Raw genomic sequence first — 21,171 nt, forward strand, 5'->3', positions numbered from 1 at the left:
CTTACACTTGTTCGCATTACCTCCGGCTGAGGCATGTTGATGTGCGTTTCTCTCTGTGTGTGCACCTCCTCACACCTAGTTGTGTTCGCACCACGTCAAGCGGAGGCATGTTGGGGTGTGTGTGTGTGTGTACACCTCTTGCTCCTAACTGTGTTCACATCACCTCCGGCTGAGGCACATTGCTCAGTGTGTGTGTGCACCTCCTCACACCGACCTGTGTTCACACCACCTGAGGTTGAGATGTGCCGGTGCATATGTGTGCGTGCGTGTGTACACATGTAGGGGGTTTCACTGTCTTTGCCTGTGCTGTACCATGAAGCCTCCGCTTTCCTGCTCCTCAAGGATCTTTCAAGAGGTCGGCAGGTGGCTACAAGATACCCGGCTAGTCCATCCCGGTGCCCTGTTACTGCCCATGCATGTGTGCCAGCGGCCTCTTTGCCTGGCAGGTGGTTCTGGCAGGCAGGAAGAAACCGAGGGGCAGGTGAAGATCACAGGAGGTGACCCCCAAAGCGTATCTCATAGAGGCATGGAGCAAAAGCAGTCCATGCCACAAACCCCCATTTCACTTGTTGGTCGGGGCTTACAATGGACTGCAACGGAAATAACCTCCCGGGAGTTGCGGGGGCTCGTCTGCAGCTGGAGACAGCGCAGCACGATCCTTCCTGACCCCAGAGTCAGGCAGGCGCACGGGCTCGCGTGGCCTGGCCCGGGCGCCGGAGAGGGTGCTCCGGCGTGTAATTGCAGGAGACAGTTGCGCCGCAGGGTCTAGCGGGGCTGATCTAACGCATCCGTCCCGCCGTTCGTTTCCAAGGAGGTCATTAGGAGAGAAATCCCTCCGGTGCCCAGAGCAGGGAAAAACGCAGCTGAAAACAGCCCGCCTGTCCAGGGCGGGCGCGTGATGGGCTCTGACTGGTTTCTACTGGGGGGGATCTCCCTGGCATTGGCTAGCAGGAATGGAGGGGAGTCTGGCCACTTTCACACCTGATTACACTCCCTCCCCCGGACTGGAAGGAAAGAGGCGTTTAGGCTGGTAAGGACCGTGTCTGCTGGCAGCGCTCGCCTCGTTAGCCTTAGGAAATTGCGTGTCCCCCCCACACACAACTGTTCCCAGGGACCTTCTTTCCTGACCCACTTGCAGCCCTGGTGACCCCACTGTGGGCTTCCCAAGCCCCTTCATCCCATCCTTTCCAGCCATGCACTCCTCCCCAGAGCATCTCTGCCAACATACATCTCAGCACCCAGCCCCTGGGATGAGTCGTCGTGCAGAGGGCCCCTGAGCCCAGTGCTTTTTGGGGAAGGGGGGCATCCAGAACCTGTAGAGATTCAAAATAAGGAAATAAAGACCTCTGGATGCCTGGTGGTTGCTTCTGGATGGCATGGGGTCGTCGGCGGGCTTAGGGGGGGATGAGGGACCGTCCCGTCTCTCTCCATTCCTGTATGGTCGTAGCATCGCCGCTGTGTTTCTATGCCGGGAAACAGGCTGTGCCTATCGCAGGGGTCCTGTCTGCTCTGCTACCAGTCAGCTCCACTGGAAACTAGTGCCCTGGGGAAGCCGCCTGGCTGCCGTTTGAGGGCAAGGGTGGTTTTATAACACCTGGCATATGTATCAGCTGGGCTGAATTTTTATGGGAAGAAGCCGGGGCTCGAGGACCTTTTCCCTAGGTGCAACGATGCTGCAGATGGAGGCATCAGGAAGGGAGGCTGGAAGGGAGGGGAAGAGAGAGGGCAGGTTCTCGGGGTGAGGCAGAAGGGCAGAGGTAAGAGATGATGGGGTGGAGGGAGGAGTGGGGTAGGGGTGACGGAGGGGGACCGCTGCCAACCTCACTGTCTCTTCCAGCACGTGGAGCTGCCCGATGCTGCCCAGACCTCCCTCGGGCAGGAAGAAGGGTGCCGCCGGCTCGCCCCATCGTCCTGCCAGCCCCTGACCAGAGATGCGCCTGCAGAGCCAGCGCCCTGCCCCGCGGTGCCCGCTGCCCCCCAACGCCAGCCCCCCACCCCGCACCCCTTCCGCCGCCCCCTGGCCTGCACCATGACAGGGGTCCTGCCAGTTTCCTGCGGAGGGGTGCGCGGCAGGCGGGGGGGCTTCAGCTGAGGAATGGCCTCGCTGGACCTGCCGTACCGCTGTCCGCGCTGCGGGGAACACAAGCGTTTCCGGAGCCTCTCCTCCCTGCGAGCCCACCTGGAGTACAACCACACCTATGAGACCCTCTACGTCCTGTCCAAAACCAACAGCATCTGTGATGCTGCCGTCTTCCCCCTGGCATCCGACACCACCCTGCTGACCCCGGCAGCGCGCCGAGACTACTTCGAGAGCACGTCCTTCCAGGGCAAGGAGCAGCGCTTTACCTGCGACCTCATCCCGGCCGACGAGCTGGAGCCAGCCTCCTCGCCGCGCTACGTGCACGAGATCGAGATCCCGCTGACCGAGATCTTCACCCGCAAGGCCATGAGCTCAGCCGGCACACCCCCCGCCAGCGCCGCAGCCGCGGCCGCCGCGGTGGACGCCGTCTACGAGGAAGGCTTGACCCGCCTGAAGATCCGGGCTTTTGAGAAGCTGGAGGTGGACAAGCGGCTGGAGAAGCTGACGGAGGAGGTGGAGCAGAAGATCGCCTCCCAAGTGGGCCGGCTCCAGGTGGAGCTGGACCGGAAGAGCTCTGAGCTGGAGAAAGCCAAGCAGGAGAGCGTGAGGCTGAGCCGGGAGAAGCAGGAGCTGGAAGACCGGGCCACCGAGCTGTCCCGGCAGGTGGACGTCAGCGTGGAGATGCTGGCGTCTCTCAAGCAGGACTTGGTGCTGAAGGAGCAGGAGCTGACCCAGAAGCAACAGTGAGTCCCACCTCTGCCCCTCCGCCCAGCGGGGAGGGTGGAGGGTGCATGCTCCCTGGCATGCTCCCCTCATTGTGCCATGCGTGCATGTCCTTGCATCCATGTAACTGCATGCGTGTCTGTGAACGTGCAGGTGCACGTGTGTTTCCATCAGTAGGCGCATGCCGCAGGATGCTGCTGGGGAGGAGGGGGCTTGAGAGTGGTAATTTAATCAGGGTCCAAAGGGGATTGGGCAAATTGACATAGGACACGTATTAAACATCCTAGTTTGGGCTTCAGTCTCCAAATGAGCACACTGAATACTGGAAGATATCAGGAGAGAGCCACGAGTCAGTCTGGACAGGCCCTGAGTAAATCCCCTTCCCCTCGGCCTCTGTGCCACCGACATGACAACGGGCTGGCAGGACCTGCGGTGTGACCCGGTGTGGCAGTGCCATGTGTACATGCACATGCATGTTGTGTAAGTGTGCAAGCTCCGGAAACCCTGCCAGGGCCAGCATGCTATCATCATGGGCCAGCACCTCGGCTCAGTAGAAGTCGCCCTGTTGGCTTCATGCACGGTTTGTGGGAGCCCTTCTGCTGGTTTATCTTGGACATTAGCTTCAATGCTGAAGCAGGAGATTGACTATCTCATGCAACCGTGGCTCTTTACTTATCCATGCGGATGTCCAATCTTGTATGAGAACAGGGGCCCTGCTGAGGCCAGTTTAATCTGATCCGTGGGCATTAGAGATGAGACCGGCCACCCCATCCATGTCTGATCGCCCAGTGCTGGGCTGTTCCCCCCAGCAGCTTGTCCAGGGCTCTGCCCTTTCTCGTTTTAAAGCGCGCCAAATGAAGCAGTTTCCTCTCTTTCATTGCCTTCCTCATCTTGTCTGAAATCCCTTCCCCTCCTGGGAGTGAAGACCCTCCCACCGATCAGGGTATCTAAGTTTCCCATTCATCGCCTATCCAAACCAGAATGGTTTCATGATAAATTATCACTTGAGCTGGAACAGGTAGAGATCAGCCCAAGGCCTGCCAGGGGAGATGTTAGGGGCTGGTGTTGTACAGGGGAATATCACATTAGAGGGAGGTTACTTATGGAGTTCATCAAGTATCAGCCCCCAGGACAACTGTGTTTAATATTTCGGTTAATGGTATCTGTGCGGCTCATTCAGTGAGGTGATCTTCTTCTCTGCTGGGGTGTCCTTGCCAGGTACAGGCATGTCTCAGGTTGATAAGGTGGGTATCAGGAAGGTTGTATCGAGGGCCTGACCGTAGAGTACAGTTCTCTCGGTGTGTCTGGGGTGGTTGCTGGCTTTGTGGACGCACGTGTGGTGGTCCATCAGTTTTCTGTATATGGTGGTTTGTCGGGTGCCATCCCAGGTGTGCAATGTGGTATCCAGAAAGTTGATGTTGGCGGAGGGGTATGCAAAGCGAGTTTGGTGGAAGGGTAGGAGTTGCTGAATCTGTGGTGGAGGTCGACAAGCAAGTCCAGGCGTTCGGTCCAAATGATGAGATCCGATATGCAGTGATACATGCTGGGATGATGTGGTTGGGGCTGGTCCTGCTTGGAGCAGGGGGTTGGACTAGATGTGACCCCCTGAGCTCCCTTCCTGCCCTCATTGTCTGTGAGGCCAGTGCAGGTCCAGTGTAGGTTTGAGGCCATCGTTTTCTATAAATTCGTCTTCTAGCTGGCAAACCCCCTAACTTCTTGAGGGGTTGCTTGTCTCTGGGCTCCCCTCTGGGTCACTGCTAATAGAAAGCCATGTCCTGTGCATGGTCATGACACCCCCCGGGAGGAGCAGCAGTGTGTCTTCAGCTCAGCAAGAAGGTGTTGTACTTCTTCCTGCAAAGCTCGGAGAAACTGAGGGGGAAACAGCTGGATTTAGCTGAGCTCCCCCATTCGTCTGAGCTTGTCATATTGCAGCTGCCCTGCTGTCCTTCCCCTGCCCAGGGGTTTTCCAGCACTGCTGTGTCTCAAGTTTCCTCTCCTAGATTATTCCCCATCCCCCAGTGTATTTCCTATCCCTGGCTCTAACCCAAGGGTGGGCAAAATACAGCCCCCAGGTGCAGGGAGCAGCTCAGGTGTGGTGCATGCGGCCAGTCCCACCACTCCCGGGTGCAGAGGGGCTGGCTGCCTGGTGCGGCCTGCCCTATCCCTGCATGTGGCTCTCGGGCACCTGGGAGTGGTGCGGCAGCTGGACTTGGCTCCCCAGCAGCCCCTGCCGCCACTGCCTGGGGACAGGTGTGTGCCCCGCTGCCACCATTGGACCCTGGCTCTGCTGCCCAGGCACCCCATACCCATCCACCCGGCACCCGCTGCCCCATAGAGACTGACCCTGGACCCCCACGGGCCAAGCGCGCTCAGCCGGGTGGGTGGGATGGGGCCATGGGCAGGTGGGGAGCAATGTCTAGGGGTGGGATGGGTGGGCAGAGGCCAGGCCTGGGATCATGGGGCAGTGACTGTACTCAGGGCAGAGCCACAATCCACTCCCCCAGCTCATCCCTGTGCCTGGGCACCAGTTCCCTGCCTTGCACTTTCCTGGGGAACCAGCACCCCTTGCAGGGATGAGCGGGGAGCAGATTGCAGCTCTGGCCCAGGCCCCAGCCTCACACGGTCACCACCCTGCGGCCCCTTCCCATCCACCCAGCTGAGCATGCACTGCCTACCAGGGTCCATGCAGTCCCCGCCTGCAGTGGGTGCCAGGTGGATGAGCCTGGGGATGGGTAGGATAAATTGGCATCCCACCACCGCACCAAGGGGTGTAAACAGGCCAGCACCACTCGTTCCCCATCCTCCGGCCCTCCAAACCACCCGAAGTGGTCCTGCAACCATAGTAATTGCCCACCCCTGTTATAACCTCTCCCAGATCTCAGCCTTCTTTGTCCTTGGCTCCCACTTCTCCCAGATCCCAGCTGGTGTAAATCAGCTTTACTTCCTGGGTGTCAGCGGCACAGCACGGATTTCCGCCTGCAAAGGAGCAACCCCTGACATCTCTCTGCGTTTTCTCTTGGGCCTCGCTGCTGCTCTCGACGCCGCCGGATTCAGGGTGATCTGCAGATTGAACAAATGCGACGTCTGCGCTGACTTCCACCTCGTTAATGAGGATGTTAAATAGGACTAGACATCAGCCCCGACCAAACCCCCCCCATCCCTCCCTCGCTTTGCTCCATTGCCACATAGCATTACCCTTTCTTTCAGGCCTCCTGGGCGGTTTTCCATCCACGTGACAGCGCTCCGATTCCCACCGGCTTTCATGAGCTTCTGAGCCGCGCGGTGCAGCATTTTACCCCAGGTCTGAATCTGTTGCGTTGGCCGCCTTCCTGTCATCCGCTGCATTTGTAGTGCCATCGAGCAGGTGGTCAGGGCTGTCGGGCTGGATTTCCACCTCAAACATGCTCGCGCTGTGTCTGTATTGCCCGGCTACTTGGGATTTTCTTTTCTCCTTGCTGTGGACTTGTCAGGCTCCATCGCTTGCCCCCATCGTCCAGGCTGTTCCCCTTTGCTTGTGACTTCTCACCTGGACTTGCTGGTGGGGCAGTGGGTTGTACTGCTCCCTTGGACGTGGGGTTGGTGGATGTTCATGCTTTCTAGAGATTTCCTCCCCCTAATGTTCATCCTAATTGCTCCAGGTTTTCCATGGCATTGAGGAAAAGGGCCTGGCATCTCTGCCTGTACCAGGTCATCCATCCCAGCACTCTCCCCGCTTACTGACAGCTCAGGTTTCCCCCACGCATCTCTGGATCCTGGCCACAGCTGCAAATGTTCTTCATGCTCCCTTTAATGCCCTGGGCTTGTCTTAACCTCTGCAGCTGTGGGTTTGGTTGGTTGTTTTTTCCTGGTATTATTTTTTTTCCACAAACTGAATGGACTCTTGTGTTTTCTCGCCATGCTTTGCCCCTTTTGCATTTGCACTCTGCCTGCATGTGTACATGCATATGTGTACGTGTGCATGTGTGTGTGATCTGCACATTCAGGTCCTAAGTTGCTCCCATGGAAAGGTTCACGGGCCTTTTACCTAGCTGTTTTGAGCGGGGAACCTCTTCCCATGAGGTTGGTACAGCACCTAGCACAAAGGGACCTTGACCCATGATGTTGGTGGCCTCTCTGCTTGCCAGTAGGCAGATACTACCAGTACAATGAACCGTCGTCCTGCTCCCTCCTCCCAGACCCCTCCACCTCTCCCCCTCATTCTTGGACCCTCAAACACAAACACACGGGGCTTGTCAGAGACGTTTCCTCTCATATTTAGAAGGGAAGCATCTCAGGGCAGGGACCACCCTTTTATTCAGCGGCAGACACAGCAGGTGATTGCACCTCCCCGTTACACAGAGGCACCGACCCCAGCAGCACGTTCATTTGAGGGGCAACAAGAGGTGCTTTGCCCAGCGGGGACACAGGGCTTTCCCCCATTCTGTAGTACCTTCCCTGCCCCAGGCTTCATCCTGTGGGTATCCCAAGCAGTCTGCTTTTCCAAGACTTTGTGGACATGTCTACATGTGCGCATTTGCTGTGCAGTCACCAAAATTACTCCATGGCATGGGTCCGCATCTACACATGCATGCTTGTACTGCGCAGTAACGATGGTGCTGATGTGAGCATAAATTTGATACCTGTATCATGCCGGTATCAAACTTACACCCAATTAGTTGCTGCTCAGTAATGCCTTACTGCACAGTAGCACTGTGTTTGTGGACTGACTTGGGACTAACTTTAGTGTTAAAGTGCTTTAATGCCTGCTTACTGCTCAGTAATTTACTGCGCAGTAAATTTAAGCCAGTGTCAATGCACGTATAGACATGCTGTGTGGTGAGGAACTTGTGAGGCAGATAGATGTTTCACAATGATCTTTGCCCACCAAGAAGGCTTTGCTGGTTATGGAAACAAGCCCCAAGTTGAAGGCTGGATGTCTGCTTTTCTCTAAAATCTCCTTGTCAGCTCCAAGGATGGATGCAGATCGTTCCGAGCAGGTTGGACCCTGGGAAGGGCATTCGTAGGCAGTTTTAGCCACCGTGACGTTGAGTGGCGGTAGGGTCTTATTTGCGTCCACTGAAGCAGTTTTGTGCACTGGGGGCAGGAGTGTGTCCTCTCTAATACTGGTGTAAACTGGGTGTTATCCCCGTCCGCATCCTCCAAAGTGTCGGTGCCAGGCTTGGGCTGTGACCTGGCAATGTTTGCATCACAACTCTGGGCAAATCTGATGTCATCGGGTGCATGTTGTGACATGTGGGGGCGTGACATGACGTGGCCACTTAGGTCCTGGTGTAAGGAGGCTGGCATGGCATGGGGATAGTGATGGCGATTCATGTGTCAGCAGGGCGGTGGGTTTGCCCATGTCTGAGGGCCCAGTGACGTTTGTGTTGCTGTAGGACAGGGATTCTCCACCTCATTGGACTCCAGGCCCCTCTTATAAAACGCCAGCTCTTCACTTCCGCTCATTTCTTGACTACAAAAAAATACCAGAGCCTGTTGCAGAGAGCTCAGCCAGTGCACAACAGGGCAGAGTGGTTTTAACGCTCTGGATTCCTACTTAAAACCCCTGAATTCATCTTGTGAATCACATGTAGGTGTTTGCACACCTATTGCACTGCAGCCAGCAGCACCCTTTAAAGGACGGCACAGTAGCCCATAGGAGCATGGACTCCCCGGTTGAGAATCGCTGCTGTAGGGCATCAAGGTATCATGCCCCTGGCACCTTGAGGGTGATGCTGGCCAAGCTCGGTGGAGTCAGAGACTGGATTTCATGGGACTTGCATGAGCTATGTGTCAGGCCCATGGAAACACAGGGCTCTGCTACATAGGGACAGCATTGGCACTCGAACGCAAGCCAGGCTCCCAGACCCGAGGGCTGTCAGCAGAGAGAAAGCAAGAGCAGCCACCCTGCCGAGTAGGAGGGTCCTTCCTGGCTGATTCCCCAAGTCACCAGACACCCAGGGTGTAATCCAGACATACCCAGCCTGCTCCATCCTGTCTCCCAGGCTGAGTGTGGAGAATTGGGATAGAAAACTGGCTGATCATCAGGCTTAATCAATGACTCGATGTCTAGTTGGCAGCTGGTATCAAGTGGAGTGCCCCAGGGGTCAGTTTGGGGGCCAGATTTGTTCAATATCTTCATCAATGACCTGGAAGATGGCAGAGCGCATCCTCAGCAAGTCTGCAGATGACACCAAGCTGTGGGGTGTAGCAGATATGCTGGAGGGCAGGGCTATGATTCAGAGACCTAGACAAATTGGAGGTTTGGGCCAAAAGAAATCTCATGAGGTTCAGCAAGGAGAAGTGCAAAGTCCTGCACTTAGGAGGCAACAATCCCATGTACCGGGACAGGCTGGGGGTGACAGGCTGGGCAGAAAAGGACCTGGGGGTGACAGAAGAAGCTGGAGATGAGCCAGCAGTCTGCCCGACTTGCCAAGAAGGTGACCAGTACCCTGGGCGTCATCGGCAGGAGCGTTGCCAGCAGACGGAGGGCAGTGATTCTTCCCCTCTATTCGTCACTGGGGAGGCCACATCTGGAGTCCTGAGTCCAGCTGTGGGCCCCCCACTACAGAAAGGATGTGGACACATTGGAGAGAGTCCAGGGGAGGGCAGTGAAAATGGCTGGGGGCTGGGGGACAAGACTGGTGAGGAGAGGCCGAGGGAGCTGGGCTGATTTAGTTTGCAGAAGAGAAGACTGAGGGGGGATTGAATAGCAGCCGCCACCTCCCTGCAGGGGGGCTGCAAAGAGGATGGAGCTGGGCTGATCTCGGTGGGGGCAGATGACAGAAGGAGCAATGGGCTCAAGCTGCAGCAAGGGAAATTGAGGTTGGATATTAGGAAGCATTTTCTCCCAAGGAGGGTGGTGAAGCACTGGAACAGGCTCCCCAGAGAGGTTATGAGATCTCCATCCCTGGAGGTGTTTAAGACCCAGGTAGACCAAGGCTTGGCTGGGCTGATGTAGTTGGGGCTGGTCCTGCTTGGAGCAGGGGGTTGGGCCAAATGTGACCTCCTGAGCTCCCTTCCACCCTCCTGTCTGTGGTTCTGTGATCCTCAGAGTATGCAGCGAGGGCTGCATGTGAACCCAGCCCATTTCAAAACAGCCGCTCGCCGTCTCGAGTCCAAAGGGCTGGCTGCACAGAGCGGGAATCTCTCCCCTGGCTTCATAATCAATACGCTCTGCAGCACCAGAGCCAGACGCTGTCCCAGGAGACCTGCGGGAGATCGCAGCCCGGTGGAGGAGAGGACGTGCCAGCGCTCCCTTCCCCCAGCACAGCTGCTGCCAGGAAGGTGACCAAGAGGTTTAACCCATCATCGCTGGAGCTGCTACCCTGGAAATGCAGCCAGTAGGGACTGGCCTAAGACTAGTGCAGGTCCGAGTCCACCTACAGCGGCGATGTCTTTTAGGCCCTGCTGATCCAGGCTGATCCTGAACTAGATGCCTAAATGGGAGAGGTGTCTGGGCTCGTCCCAGACTGCTGAAACAGGCTGCAACAGCGTTCGGCACTACAGACCCCAAAGCCCTGCTTTGACGTAGGACTGTGGGGCTGGCTGCCCTGAGCTACTGAGTGCAGCCCCTGGCTCTCCATCACCTGGTCCTGTAATCCCTGCTCGATGCTTAGCGGCAGGCCTGGAGGTCATTACAGCCACCTATTGCTGTTGCTCAATGGTGCGTGTATAATTTAAAGGGCGATCCTGCGCTTTCCAAGTGGAAAGTTTTTTAAAGCTGCCATTCTCTGCTGTTTTTCCCTTCCTAGATGTGAAGTCCGGATTTTCTCCCAGGAGTGTCAGGGCTGACTCCCAAAGGGGCAGGATATCATCATCATCATTCATGGGAGCAACAAGCAGCCACGGTCCCTGGGCCTGGAGCATCCAGGGGAGCTGGAGGGGCGGGGGGCATTCGGGGACCGAAGTACATAGGACTAACGAGCCATGAAGCAGCCTGCTTTCTAATAGGACACTGTTAAGTGAACCTCGCTGCCCCCAGAGCACTGTCCTGAGTCAGGGAGAAGCAGCAGGTCCCGTTTTCCACTTGCTCCGTGCTGGCAGGGGTCCTGTCCCGGGCAGGGTGAGGGAAAGCTGCTTTGTGTTGGCTTCTCCTCCCCTCCTGACAGATCTGGCCTGGCCCCAGAAGCCTCCTGGCTGTATTTAAAGTGGGAAATCAGCGTGGTGATGGTGATGGCTGGGCCTGGGCTGCAGCAAAGTGTGGTTGGTGATGTTCTCCCCTGCAAACAGTGCCCCAAGGCAGGCAGTGCTGCCGGAGGGGTCAGACACGATGCCCTCCTTGCAGGAGGAGAAGCGTAGGCTGCTCCATGCCCGGGGCGGGATGTACCCGTTTGGACATCTGGACACAGCACCACTCCCTGGTTTTTTGTGCTGTTGGACCGCTGCTGTGTTCCACCCCAGACCCGGCTGCATTTCAGCAAAGCGATTTCTACTTTCCGTAAAGCCTGGTTTGTCACTGCAGGCTCGAGTGAAGCCCCCTGCTCGTTGGCAATGCCCCCTTCCCTTTGTGTTATGTTAGGCTAAGGCTGTGGGGTGGATTGAGTGTCCAGTCTCAGCCCAAGTCACAACCCCCCCCAGCCCAACTGGATCTAGGGCAGCGGGTCCCCTTTTGGGGTGTTTGCTTAGGGGCACTGAGGATGACATCAGGCCAGGGACTTTCAGATCCCCTTACCCTGAATCAGCACCCCTCGCACACAGCCCGTGGAGAAAGAGCACGATGAGGCGATGAAAGATTTCACTTAGAGGTGCATCGATATATAGGATCAGCACCAATAAAATGGAAATTTTTATTATCGGCTGTTGGCTTTTTTTGGCTGATAATGTTCTCTGATAATTACCAGCATGCCTTCTGGCTGTGGCCCCCGGGTGCCTGGGTTCCCTCTTGCCCATGGGGTTGGGGCCCCAGGTATACCCCTATCCCCTCACCAGCGGAGCAGCTGGCGCAGTGACCCAGGCATTGGCCTAGGAAGCCCTGGCATATCTTTGCGGGGAGCATTGCAACCCTCTCTTTGCCAGCCTGGTCTCTGCCTGACGCCTGTCAGACCGCTGCTATGTTCCACCCCAGACCTGGCTGCATTTCAGCAAAATGGGGTGAGGGTAGAGAGCATCCATCTGCAAGGACTGGATGGGGCAACCCCCTGCTCCAGCTAGGGTGATGGGGCCAGAGGCTCAAGGACTGGATGCGGCATCCTTTTGCCTCACACCTCCCCGCCAGGGACCTCCCAAGCAGTTGGCTGGAGGGGGGAGGCTGAGGCGGTGGAGTGGAACAGGGTGACCTAGTAAAACCTGAATGCAGAAAAGGCCAGAGCTTGGGATTCACAGCCCGCAGGGCAGCACCAGCTCTCTGGGTAGAGGTGGAGGAGGGATCCAGTGAAGCCGGGCGGAAGTGATTGCAGCCAAGTTACCGAGCGAGGATCCCTGCCCTCAGCTTCATTGCAAGCCCCAGGGGGACCTAGCAGCTATAATACAGCCCTGGAAGCCGGCATTCGATTCTTCCACCTACTGGGGATGTCCTGGGCAGGTCATCTCCGCCTCCCCCGCTCTAAAACGGGTGGCAACCACTGCCTGCCTTCCTGGGGTGGGTCACTGGCTGCCAAGCTCACTGGGGTCTGGGGTGGAAGGTGCCAGCTGAGATATTAAGAGGTATTGCAATCACCGAATCACAGAAAATGAGGGTTGAAGGGACCTCAGGAGGTCACATCTAGTCCAACCCGCTGCTCCAAGCAGGACCAGCCCCAACTCCATCGTCCCTGCCAAGGCTTTGTCGAACTGGGTCTTCAACACCTCCGAAGATGGAGAGTCCACCACCTCCCTGGGGAGCCTCTTCCAGTGCTTCACTACCCTCCTAGTGAGGAAGTTATTCCTAATATCTAACTTCAGCTTCCCTTGTTACAACTGGAACCCATTGCTCCTTGTCTTGTCATCTGCTCCCATCCTCCATCCTCTTTGCAGCCCCCCTGCAAGGAGGTGAAGGTGGCTATTCAATCCCCCTCGGTCTTCCCTTCTGCAGACTCAGTCAGTCCAGTTCAAGGTCAGGCTGTAGCAAAGCAGCAGGGCTTTGCATTAGATGCTGCACTGATGCTCTGGTGTATAATGGCATTGTAGCCACTGTAGAGTTAATGGGATGTAGATCTTAGATGTTCGGCATCCAAAACCCCTAGCTGGGACTCCCCTCCCATTAGACCCCTCTCCCTTCTTGCTGAAATTGAAACAGGACCCTCTCCCCTAAGGCAAGGTGCTTCTGACCCCTTAGCCCTAGGTCACGACCCCCGTGACCTCCCAGCGGAGAGCCTGTGACCCAGGTGGCTCTGAAAATCTCAAGTGGAGATCCATGGTACCCCACATTACTGCCATGGCCAGCAAAGAAATCTCTCCCATGCCCATCCCTGCTGTGACCTGCCCAGGCCCTGGTGATGGATGGCCTTGAATGGAATTAGCCCCATTAAGGTGTCAGATTTAACAGGTGAATTAGGCAGCCAAGAGGGATGTATTTCAGGAAAGACAGTGCCAAGTCTGCTCACCCCCGCTTAGCACGGTCTCCTGAGCTCTTTGGCTGTGCGACTGTCTGGGGCCAAGTCCGCAGCCAGCCGGGGTTACTGGAGCGCAGAAGCCACGTTCATTTAGGCTGAGACAGCCAGATCCCATCGATCAAGCGCTGAGCCAGGGAGAGCCCCGAGTTCCCTGCCTGCTTCGCATCCAGCAAACACAGGAGCTTAGAAAATACGGCTGGCAGAGCCCATGGGTCGGCTAGTCCAGCGCCCGCTCAAGGCAGGATCATCCCTATTTGTGCAGCTTAAATCCTATAGAGATCTGCTTCCTTATAGGATCCCCTTGTCTGTATCTGGACTCCTAGGACATCAGATTGGCCTTGTTTAGAGAAGCTCTGGAGGTGGGGAGACTGGGAGGCAGCCAGTTTGGGGCTGGGATGGTGGGAGAGGTTGAGAATTTGGGGTGTGGGCCATGAAGCCAGGCTACCGTGAGAGGGGGGATGATGATGAAGCAACCCCGTGGGCTGCTAGCGTAAGTGGGTGATGATGTCTCAGGGATCACTCAAGGCGGCTACTGCCGTGTTCACCTCTGCTTCTTCCCCTGCCAGGGAGGTCATCCAGATAGACCAGTTCCTGAAGGAGACGGCAGCCCGTGAGGCCAACGCCAAGGTGCGGCTCCAGCAGTTCATCGAGGAGCTCCTGGACCGGGCCGACCGGGCAGAGAAGCAGCTCCAGATCATAAGCAGCAGCTGCAGTACCACCCCCAACGGCAGCCTGGGCAGGTGCAGCGCTCCTGGCTCCAAGGGCCCAAGCCGACAGGTGCGCCCCGAAGTTGTCCGTGGCTTGCCATGCCGGTGGGGAAAGCGGGGTCCAGCTGGGATACAAGGAGCGCCGTTGCTAGAGCAGGACCTCTCCCGCCTTGCTCCCATGGGTTGTAAAGCCTGCGTGCATCAAAGCCAAGCAGCATTGCATGGATGAAAGACCACCTACGAGCATTGCCTGGCTGCGTGGGGTGGGTGGGAACTGTCAGATCAGTGGCGGACAGACATGAAGGCTCCCCTGGTGCTTTGAGCTGCTCCCGCTCAGTCCAAAATTGCCAAATGGAGTAGCTACCATCAGGGTTGTAAAAGAAAAACCTTTTGGCTCTTTGTTCGTGTTATTCCTTCACTCCCCATGTCACGAGTGCTAGAGGTCTTTCACGTTCCACCCCAGAGATGGCTGCATTCCCGGGTGAGCCTGCCACAGCTCAAGACGTGCGAGGTGCTGTATACATGTGTTGTGGCTGGTCTCCTTCTGCAAAGGCAGTGCTGGGGGGGAGTGGGGCCAAGGCTGAGTCCACGAGGCAGAGGGAGCACAGGCAGTAGGGGAGCAGTCTTGCTGGAGTCAGTCTTGCACCTTGGTGACGGTGCCAAGTTTCTTCTTGCATTGGATAGGGTTTCACTCACTGGTCTTCTTTCCCTTCCTTCTTCCACAGCGGGACAGGCACCCCGGCTCGGGGGCGGCTGTGCACAGCTCCTACGTTGTTTCCAATCAGAGATCCTCCTCCAGCACTGGGTAAGGTGTACAGGGTACGCGTTGGCCGCAGCTGTCTCTCTAGTCCCCCTTCTCCCGTGCAGAGGTGGGGGTGCTTCCTGGATGCTCGCAGGCTGGGATCATTCATTTTATGTGGGCATTTGAGTCCGTGCACCTTGTGCATTGGGGTCTCTGGGCAATCCCAGAGCAGGGTGCGAATGACTCTCCGGCACAGGGCAGCATTGGTTCAGTGCTTATTACTGGTGGTTACAGAGCGGGAGAAGCCTGTGCTTTATTTCTACTCCACTTCTCTCCATCATCAGTGGCTGTCTGCCATTCGCCACAGGAGCTGTCTTCCATGACACTCCTGAATTTCCATCTCCTTTGTGTGGGGAAGAGCTGTGCCTTCTGTGGGGCACAAAAAATACCCTGTATGGCTTCCATCTTCCTGTTCTGGCTTCCGAATTTGGGTGTGGGTTCTTACCTGCTCATCCCAAGGCCTCTAGCAGCATCCTGAGAGCCAGAGATCCCTGTAACCACCTCTTCGCTGTCTGTGTGCATTGCTGAGTTGGCATGCTTTGAAGTCAAAGATCTGCAGGGACACATCGAGAGGAGCTGTTTTTTCCCTGCCTTGTCTTGCCGTGATGCAGCGAGAGATGCTGGGGCGCACGTCTAGGGTGTCAGGAAACTTCACTTGCCAGGACGGGGATGTTTTGACACCTTCCTTTTTATAGCTTGTTTCCAAACCATCAAGGTGCCTCTGACCTAGATGGGAAGATGGAGGTGCCTCTGAATGGTGGGGGTATCTCTGTGGGGTTTAATTTGGTGACACTAACACCTGGTCAGACCTGGGATCCCTTTGATACTGGTCCAACCCCCTGCTCAAAGCAGGACGAGCTCCATCTACATCATCCCAGCCAAAGCTTTGTCTAGCTGGGTCCTCAAAACCTCCAAGGATGGAGATCCCACAACCTATCTGGGTCACCCCTTCCAGTGCTTTAAGACCCTCCACGGGGTCATCTAGTCCAACCCCCTGCTCAAGGCAGGATTATCCCTATCCAAAGCATTCTATATAGTCTTGGTCTAACCTATTCCTAAAACTACACAGTCAACCCTGCTGCACAACCTGTTCCTAAAGGCAGGCAGCGAGTTGCACAGCTACATGGCACATTGCCCAAAGACACGAAAAGCCCCTACCCTGTGCCAGGTAAAGTAGGGGGGCAAGAGCTGTCACTGTCCTGGTGCTGCAAGGCTTGTTTAAATGTACTCAAGAGGTCCCAAAAAGAAAGCCACATCCCTTGCTTCAGAGGAAGGCAAAACCTCCACAGTTCATGGGGTAAAATTCCTTCCTGACCCCAAATCTGGTGATCGCTCTGACCCTGAATGGAGGGGCAAGACCCTGTAGCCAGGAGCCTCTGGGTTTTAATTTCAGCAGGAGCATTTGCATAAACCAGTCACCATCCCCAGCCTTGTCTGCAGAAAAACATCCCTGATGTGTAGCAACAGGAGGGGAAAAACATCCTTCCTGGCTCTCTGCGGCAACCAGCCCTGCCTGGCTCAGATGAGCTGTCGCCAAATGACCTTTTTAGGCTATTGGCAAGGAAAGCATAGACATCCCCTCCTCCCTGAAACAAGCCATGGTAGGACCAAGGGACCTTTTGTCATTCTCCCAGCTGGACCATTGGGTCTGGGGCGGACAAGCGAGGGAGCCTGGCTCTAGGTCCAGGATGCTTTTTGTCTCACTGCCACGTGTTGTCTCTGTGTCCCCACCTCACTGCCACGTGTTGTCCCCATATCCCCACAGGGCCTCCAGCCGGGTGAAGGCCGTCTCCCAGAGCTCCGGCTGCTACGACAGTGACAGCGCCGAGCTGTACCCGACGGACGAGACCGCCGACGGGCACCACTACCAGGGCCGCGGTGTAGACGGCGGCTTCGAGCGGCCCGGGGTAGCCCGCAGCTCGGGGCTGCGCAGACAGGCCATCCAGAACTGGCACCGGCGGCCGTACCGCAACAGCACCGAGGGCGAGGAGGGCGACATCTCCGACGTGGGCTCCCGCACAACTGAGTCGGAGGCGGAGGTGTGGGAGCAGGAGCCCCGGCTCCCCACCGAGGCTCAGCAAGCCAATGCCGCGAGGCCCATGAGCAGCTGCAGGCTGACGGGTGAGACTGGATTTTGGGGGGCAAGAAAGGAACCCATTTCACCCCAGACGGCAGCTGCATTTGAGACCAATGAGCTCTCAATCACCAGCAATGAGATGAGGAACTGGGCCTGGGAAACTCAGACCACTCGGTCTGAAGCCAGTGCCTGGCAGGCGCTGTGCATTTGGGTGAGATGTGATAGCAAGGTCCAGCACGATGCGTCTTGGGCTAATCAGTCTCAGCCACTTCTGCACTGGGGTTCCCAATTAACTGCATCCATGCAGGAAGGGAGACCTGGGTTTCACAGTGGGCAGCACCACTGGAGACCGCAGCTCAGCCTGTGGGTGAGACCGAAAATAGGTGAACAAGCTGTTTGTCTGGAGGATTCATGCAGAGCATTGACCCACCTCATTAGGCCCACTGTATGCTGGTCCCTTTGCAGAACTAGACAAAGGAGTAGCGAGGGAAGGGCTGGGAGAGTATCACGACTTGAGAAACCATGGTGTTGTCACCTCAGGGAGGAGATAAATAGCAGGGAAGGTGATGGCGAGTCCTTGGACTTCCCTGCGGGCTGATACAGGGGCATTTCTTCTCCCTGGTGCCCAACGCAAGAACAGCGGGACGGTAGGTGAGGCTGAAAGGTGCCAGGTTAAAATGGCTGGAAAGAACAGTTTTCACAGCAGCGACAGTCCAGTGGAGGGCAATGAAACAGTTGTGGGGCTGGGGGACAGGACTGGTGAGGAGAGGCTGAGGGAACTGGGCTGATTTAGTCTGGAGAAGAGAAGGCCGAGGGGGATTGAATAGCAGCCGTCACCTCCCTGCAGAGGGGCTGCACAGAGGATGGAGCTGGGCTGTTCTCAGTGGGGGCAGATGGCAGGACAAGGAGCAATGGGCTCAAGCTGCAGCAAGGGAAGTTGAGGCTGGATATTAGGAAAAACTCTCTCACTAGGAGGGTAATAAAACACTGGACCAGGCTCCCCAGAGAGGTAGTGGCACCCCCATCCTTGGAGGTTTTGAAGACCCAGGTAGACAAATCCTTGGCTGGGATGATGTACTTAGGGCTGGTCCTGCTTTGAGTCAGGGGCTGGACTAGATGTGACCTCCTGAGGTCCCTTCAACCCTCATTTTCTGTGATTCAATGATTGCAATACCCTAGAGGTCTGGGATGATGGAGCTGGGGCTGGTCCTGCTTTGAGCAAGGGGTTGGACTAGATGCAACCTCCTGAGGTCCCTTCCAGCCCCCCTTGTCTGTGATTTTATGTTGGAAGAAGGAGGGGGTTAGCCTGCATGCTTCAAGGGAGAGACAGATGCTACGCATCAGAGAGCAGGATGAGATCTCATGGGGAAGGACATCTCACCCTGTTGGGACTTCCACACTGTCTTCTATAGCACCATAGACAACGAGGGCTGGAGGGGACCTCAGTGGGTCACATCCAGTCCAAACCCCTGCTCCAAGCAGGACCAGCCCCAACTATATCATCCCAGCCAAGGCTTTGTCTGCCTGGGTCTTCAGCACCTCCAGGGATGTTCTGCCCAGGCCCAGAGACAGGAGCAGGAATGAGGGGACCTCTGGGCTGGTCCACAGTGGCTGCTAACCACGTGTGGTGGTTGCCCTGCAGGGAAAGGACATTAATCCCAGCACACTGGCACCATCTCAGCTGCAACTTATGGGAGATCTAGTTGTTGTCTCCTTCCCTTGTAGATCCGCAGCTCCCGGAGAGCGCAGGCTGCCCTGAGCAATAGTGACGAGTGTTTAAGCTGCTGCCTCCCTCCCCTCCGAAGTGGCTGCACATGAGTGGCCCCTCGACCACGGGGGCTCTCGTTAGGAGTCGGAGCTTTAACTTCGTTTTCCCGTAGAGAGTGGGACTCGGTTGCCATGGCAATGGAGGCATATGAATCCCTGGGAAAATAAAAAAAGAGGGGAGGGAGGGAAGTGTCAGGGATGCTTTCTCTGGAAGAGAAGATCGGGGGAGTCACGGCAACAGCAGCACAAGCATGAGGCCAAACCCGGCACTGGGGGAAACGGGCGCTATTCCTGTGAATTTGCACCGGCTTACCCCAGAGGTCTGCATCGGACCCCTTGTTCTCCTGGCTTGGGGTCTCCAGTCCGTGAGGTGGGGGCTGGCTGCCCTGCTCCCTCCAGGCTGCAAGGTCTGCACTGACCAGCCCCCTTTGGGGGAGCAGGAGACCCCCGGGGCAAGGGGGGCACTTGGCCTCCCAGCCATGCACTGAACCAGCCAGAGCTGAGAGAGAAAGGGAGGGGGGTGATGGGTATCCTTGCTGCCAGGAATGCCATGGAGCCATGTGTTAGCTCCCACCCCGGGGGGACCTGGCAGATGCTTTGCTTTCTTCCCCCCGATGCTCCCGCTGAGCCGGGTGGGGTGAGGACCAGCTTGCCCAGCCCTGCTGGGTGCCTGGACAGGTGGAGGTGGGCTCCCAGGTGCCTTTTGGGGAGAGGTGGGGGGGTCTGGAGGATGGCATTCAGGGCTCCTGGGTTCTGCATCACAGGGGCAGGGGTGGGGGTCAGCATCCAGGACTCCCGGGTCCCCTTTCTGCAGGGGAGGAGACTAAGATTTCATGACTCCTGGGTTCCTTTCCTGGAGGGTTGGGGGCCTGTCCTGTGTTTTTGTGACTTTGGGTGAGTCACTTTGCTGCTCCATGCCTCAGTTTCCCTCACTTTCACAGGAAGATAATGGTACCCCCCCCGCCCCAACACCCCCACAAGAGGAGGGTGACGACAAATCCCCACCTCCGCAACCTTCCTGCCACGTTCCGTGAATCCCCTCGCTCCAGCTCACTGTTTCTGCCTCACAGCCAGGTCCGAGGGGGGTGCCGGGAAGGCCGTCAGGCCTGAGAAGGGCAGCCCGTGCCGCTCCAACGAGGTGATCAGCCCCGAGATCCTCAAGATGCGGGCAGCGCTCTTCTGCATCTTCACATACCTCGACACCAAGACCCTGCTGCGGGCCGCCGAGGTGTGCAAGGACTGGAAGTTCGTGGCGCGGCACCCGGCTGTGTGGACCCGCGTGCTGCTGGAGAACGCCAGGGTGTCCTCGAAGGTACGGGGAGGAGCAGCACTGGCCCAGAAATGGGGACTGCCCCCGCAAAGCCAGGGGAGACCCCAGCAGCACACCTGGGGTCAAAGATGGACCCACCGCAGCCTGGGGTCAAAGCCACAGCTGGGATGATCTGGGACATGGGAACCGGCGGGGGTTGGTCACTGCAGTTTTGTTGCTCCCCCCCTGCAAAAAAATACCCAGTTTGCTCTGTGTGTGTGTGTGTTGCATACTCACATGCATAGATAGCTATGTTGATGAGTGTGTTTTAATGTGTGCCCACATGCATAGTTGTGTTTATAAGTGTGTAAGTGTATGTGTGTGTGCCCACACGCATGGTTGTGTGTGTGAGTGTGTAAGTATGTGTGTGTGTTTATGTGTCTGGGTGTGCATGTGTGCCCACATGTGTGGCTGTATTTATTTAATACATTTCATAGATGTTAGGGTCTGGAAGGGACCTCGAAGATCATCGAGTCCAGCCCCCTGCCCCATGGGCAGGAAGTCGGCTAGGGTCAAAGGAGTCCTGCAAGATGAGCGTGTAAGTGAGTGTGTGTATGTGGGTGTGCCCACATGCATAGATGTGTTTGAATGTGTAAGTGTTTGCGTGCGTGCCCACATGCATAGCTGTGTTTATGATTGTGTAACTGTGTGTTTATGTGTGTGTGTCCACATGCATAGTTGTGTTTATAGTGTGTGTGTGTGTGTGTGCCCACATACATAGTTGTGTTTATAATGTATGTGTGTGTGTGCCCACATGCATAGTAGTGTTTATGCATGTGCAAGTGTGTATGTGTTTACATGTGGGTATGCCCACATGCACAGTTGTGTTTATAAGTGTGTACATGGATGTTTGTGTGTGTGTGTGGTCCTCCAGGCCTGCTCACTCCAAGATCTTTGACAGCAGCAGCGTGCCTGAGCCTCTAGATCTCTGTGTATGCATATCTGTGTACACGTGTGTTTACCTGTATGGATGCCTGTGTGTATCACTGTGCATATGCCTCTGTACGTATGCACACTGTTTGTGTATACCTTAAGCATCCTTATCTGTGCACATATGCATGTGTTTCTCTATGTATGCACGTGTCTGGGCGTGCGTATCTGTGCATGCACACAGATGTGTATCACTACCTTTTTGTTGCTGTGCATATGCATCTACACCGGCATGTGTGTGCACATGTATCTCTGCACCCGTGCC

At 56.5% G+C, this 21,171-nt stretch overlaps 1 protein-coding gene across 2 annotated transcripts in view; it reads left to right on the plus strand.

Annotated features, from left to right (window-relative positions):
- FBXO41 (F-box protein 41) overlaps positions 1 to 21,171 on the plus strand; it is a 59,345-nt gene that overhangs the window by 7,897 nt on the left and 30,277 nt on the right. For both annotated transcript variants that reach the window (XR_016440640.1, XM_090035116.1), the window contains exons 2-6: positions 1,838 to 2,823; positions 13,881 to 14,091; positions 14,747 to 14,826; positions 16,589 to 16,944; positions 19,738 to 19,979. Coding sequence is in view for 1 of the 2 variants with exons in the window: in XM_090035116.1 (XP_089891242.1) it covers positions 2,096 to 2,823; positions 13,881 to 14,091; positions 14,747 to 14,826; positions 16,589 to 16,944; positions 19,738 to 19,979 (1,617 nt within the window). In the remaining variant the exon portion in view is untranslated. The remainder of the gene's footprint in view (positions 1 to 1,837; positions 2,824 to 13,880; positions 14,092 to 14,746; positions 14,827 to 16,588; positions 16,945 to 19,737; positions 19,980 to 21,171) is intronic.

The sequence above is a fragment of the Crocodylus siamensis genome, chromosome 2, assembly GCF_052110815.1.
Source record: "Crocodylus siamensis isolate JL-2025a chromosome 2, ASM5211081v1, whole genome shotgun sequence".
NCBI lineage: Eukaryota > Metazoa > Chordata > Crocodylia > Crocodylidae > Crocodylus > Crocodylus siamensis.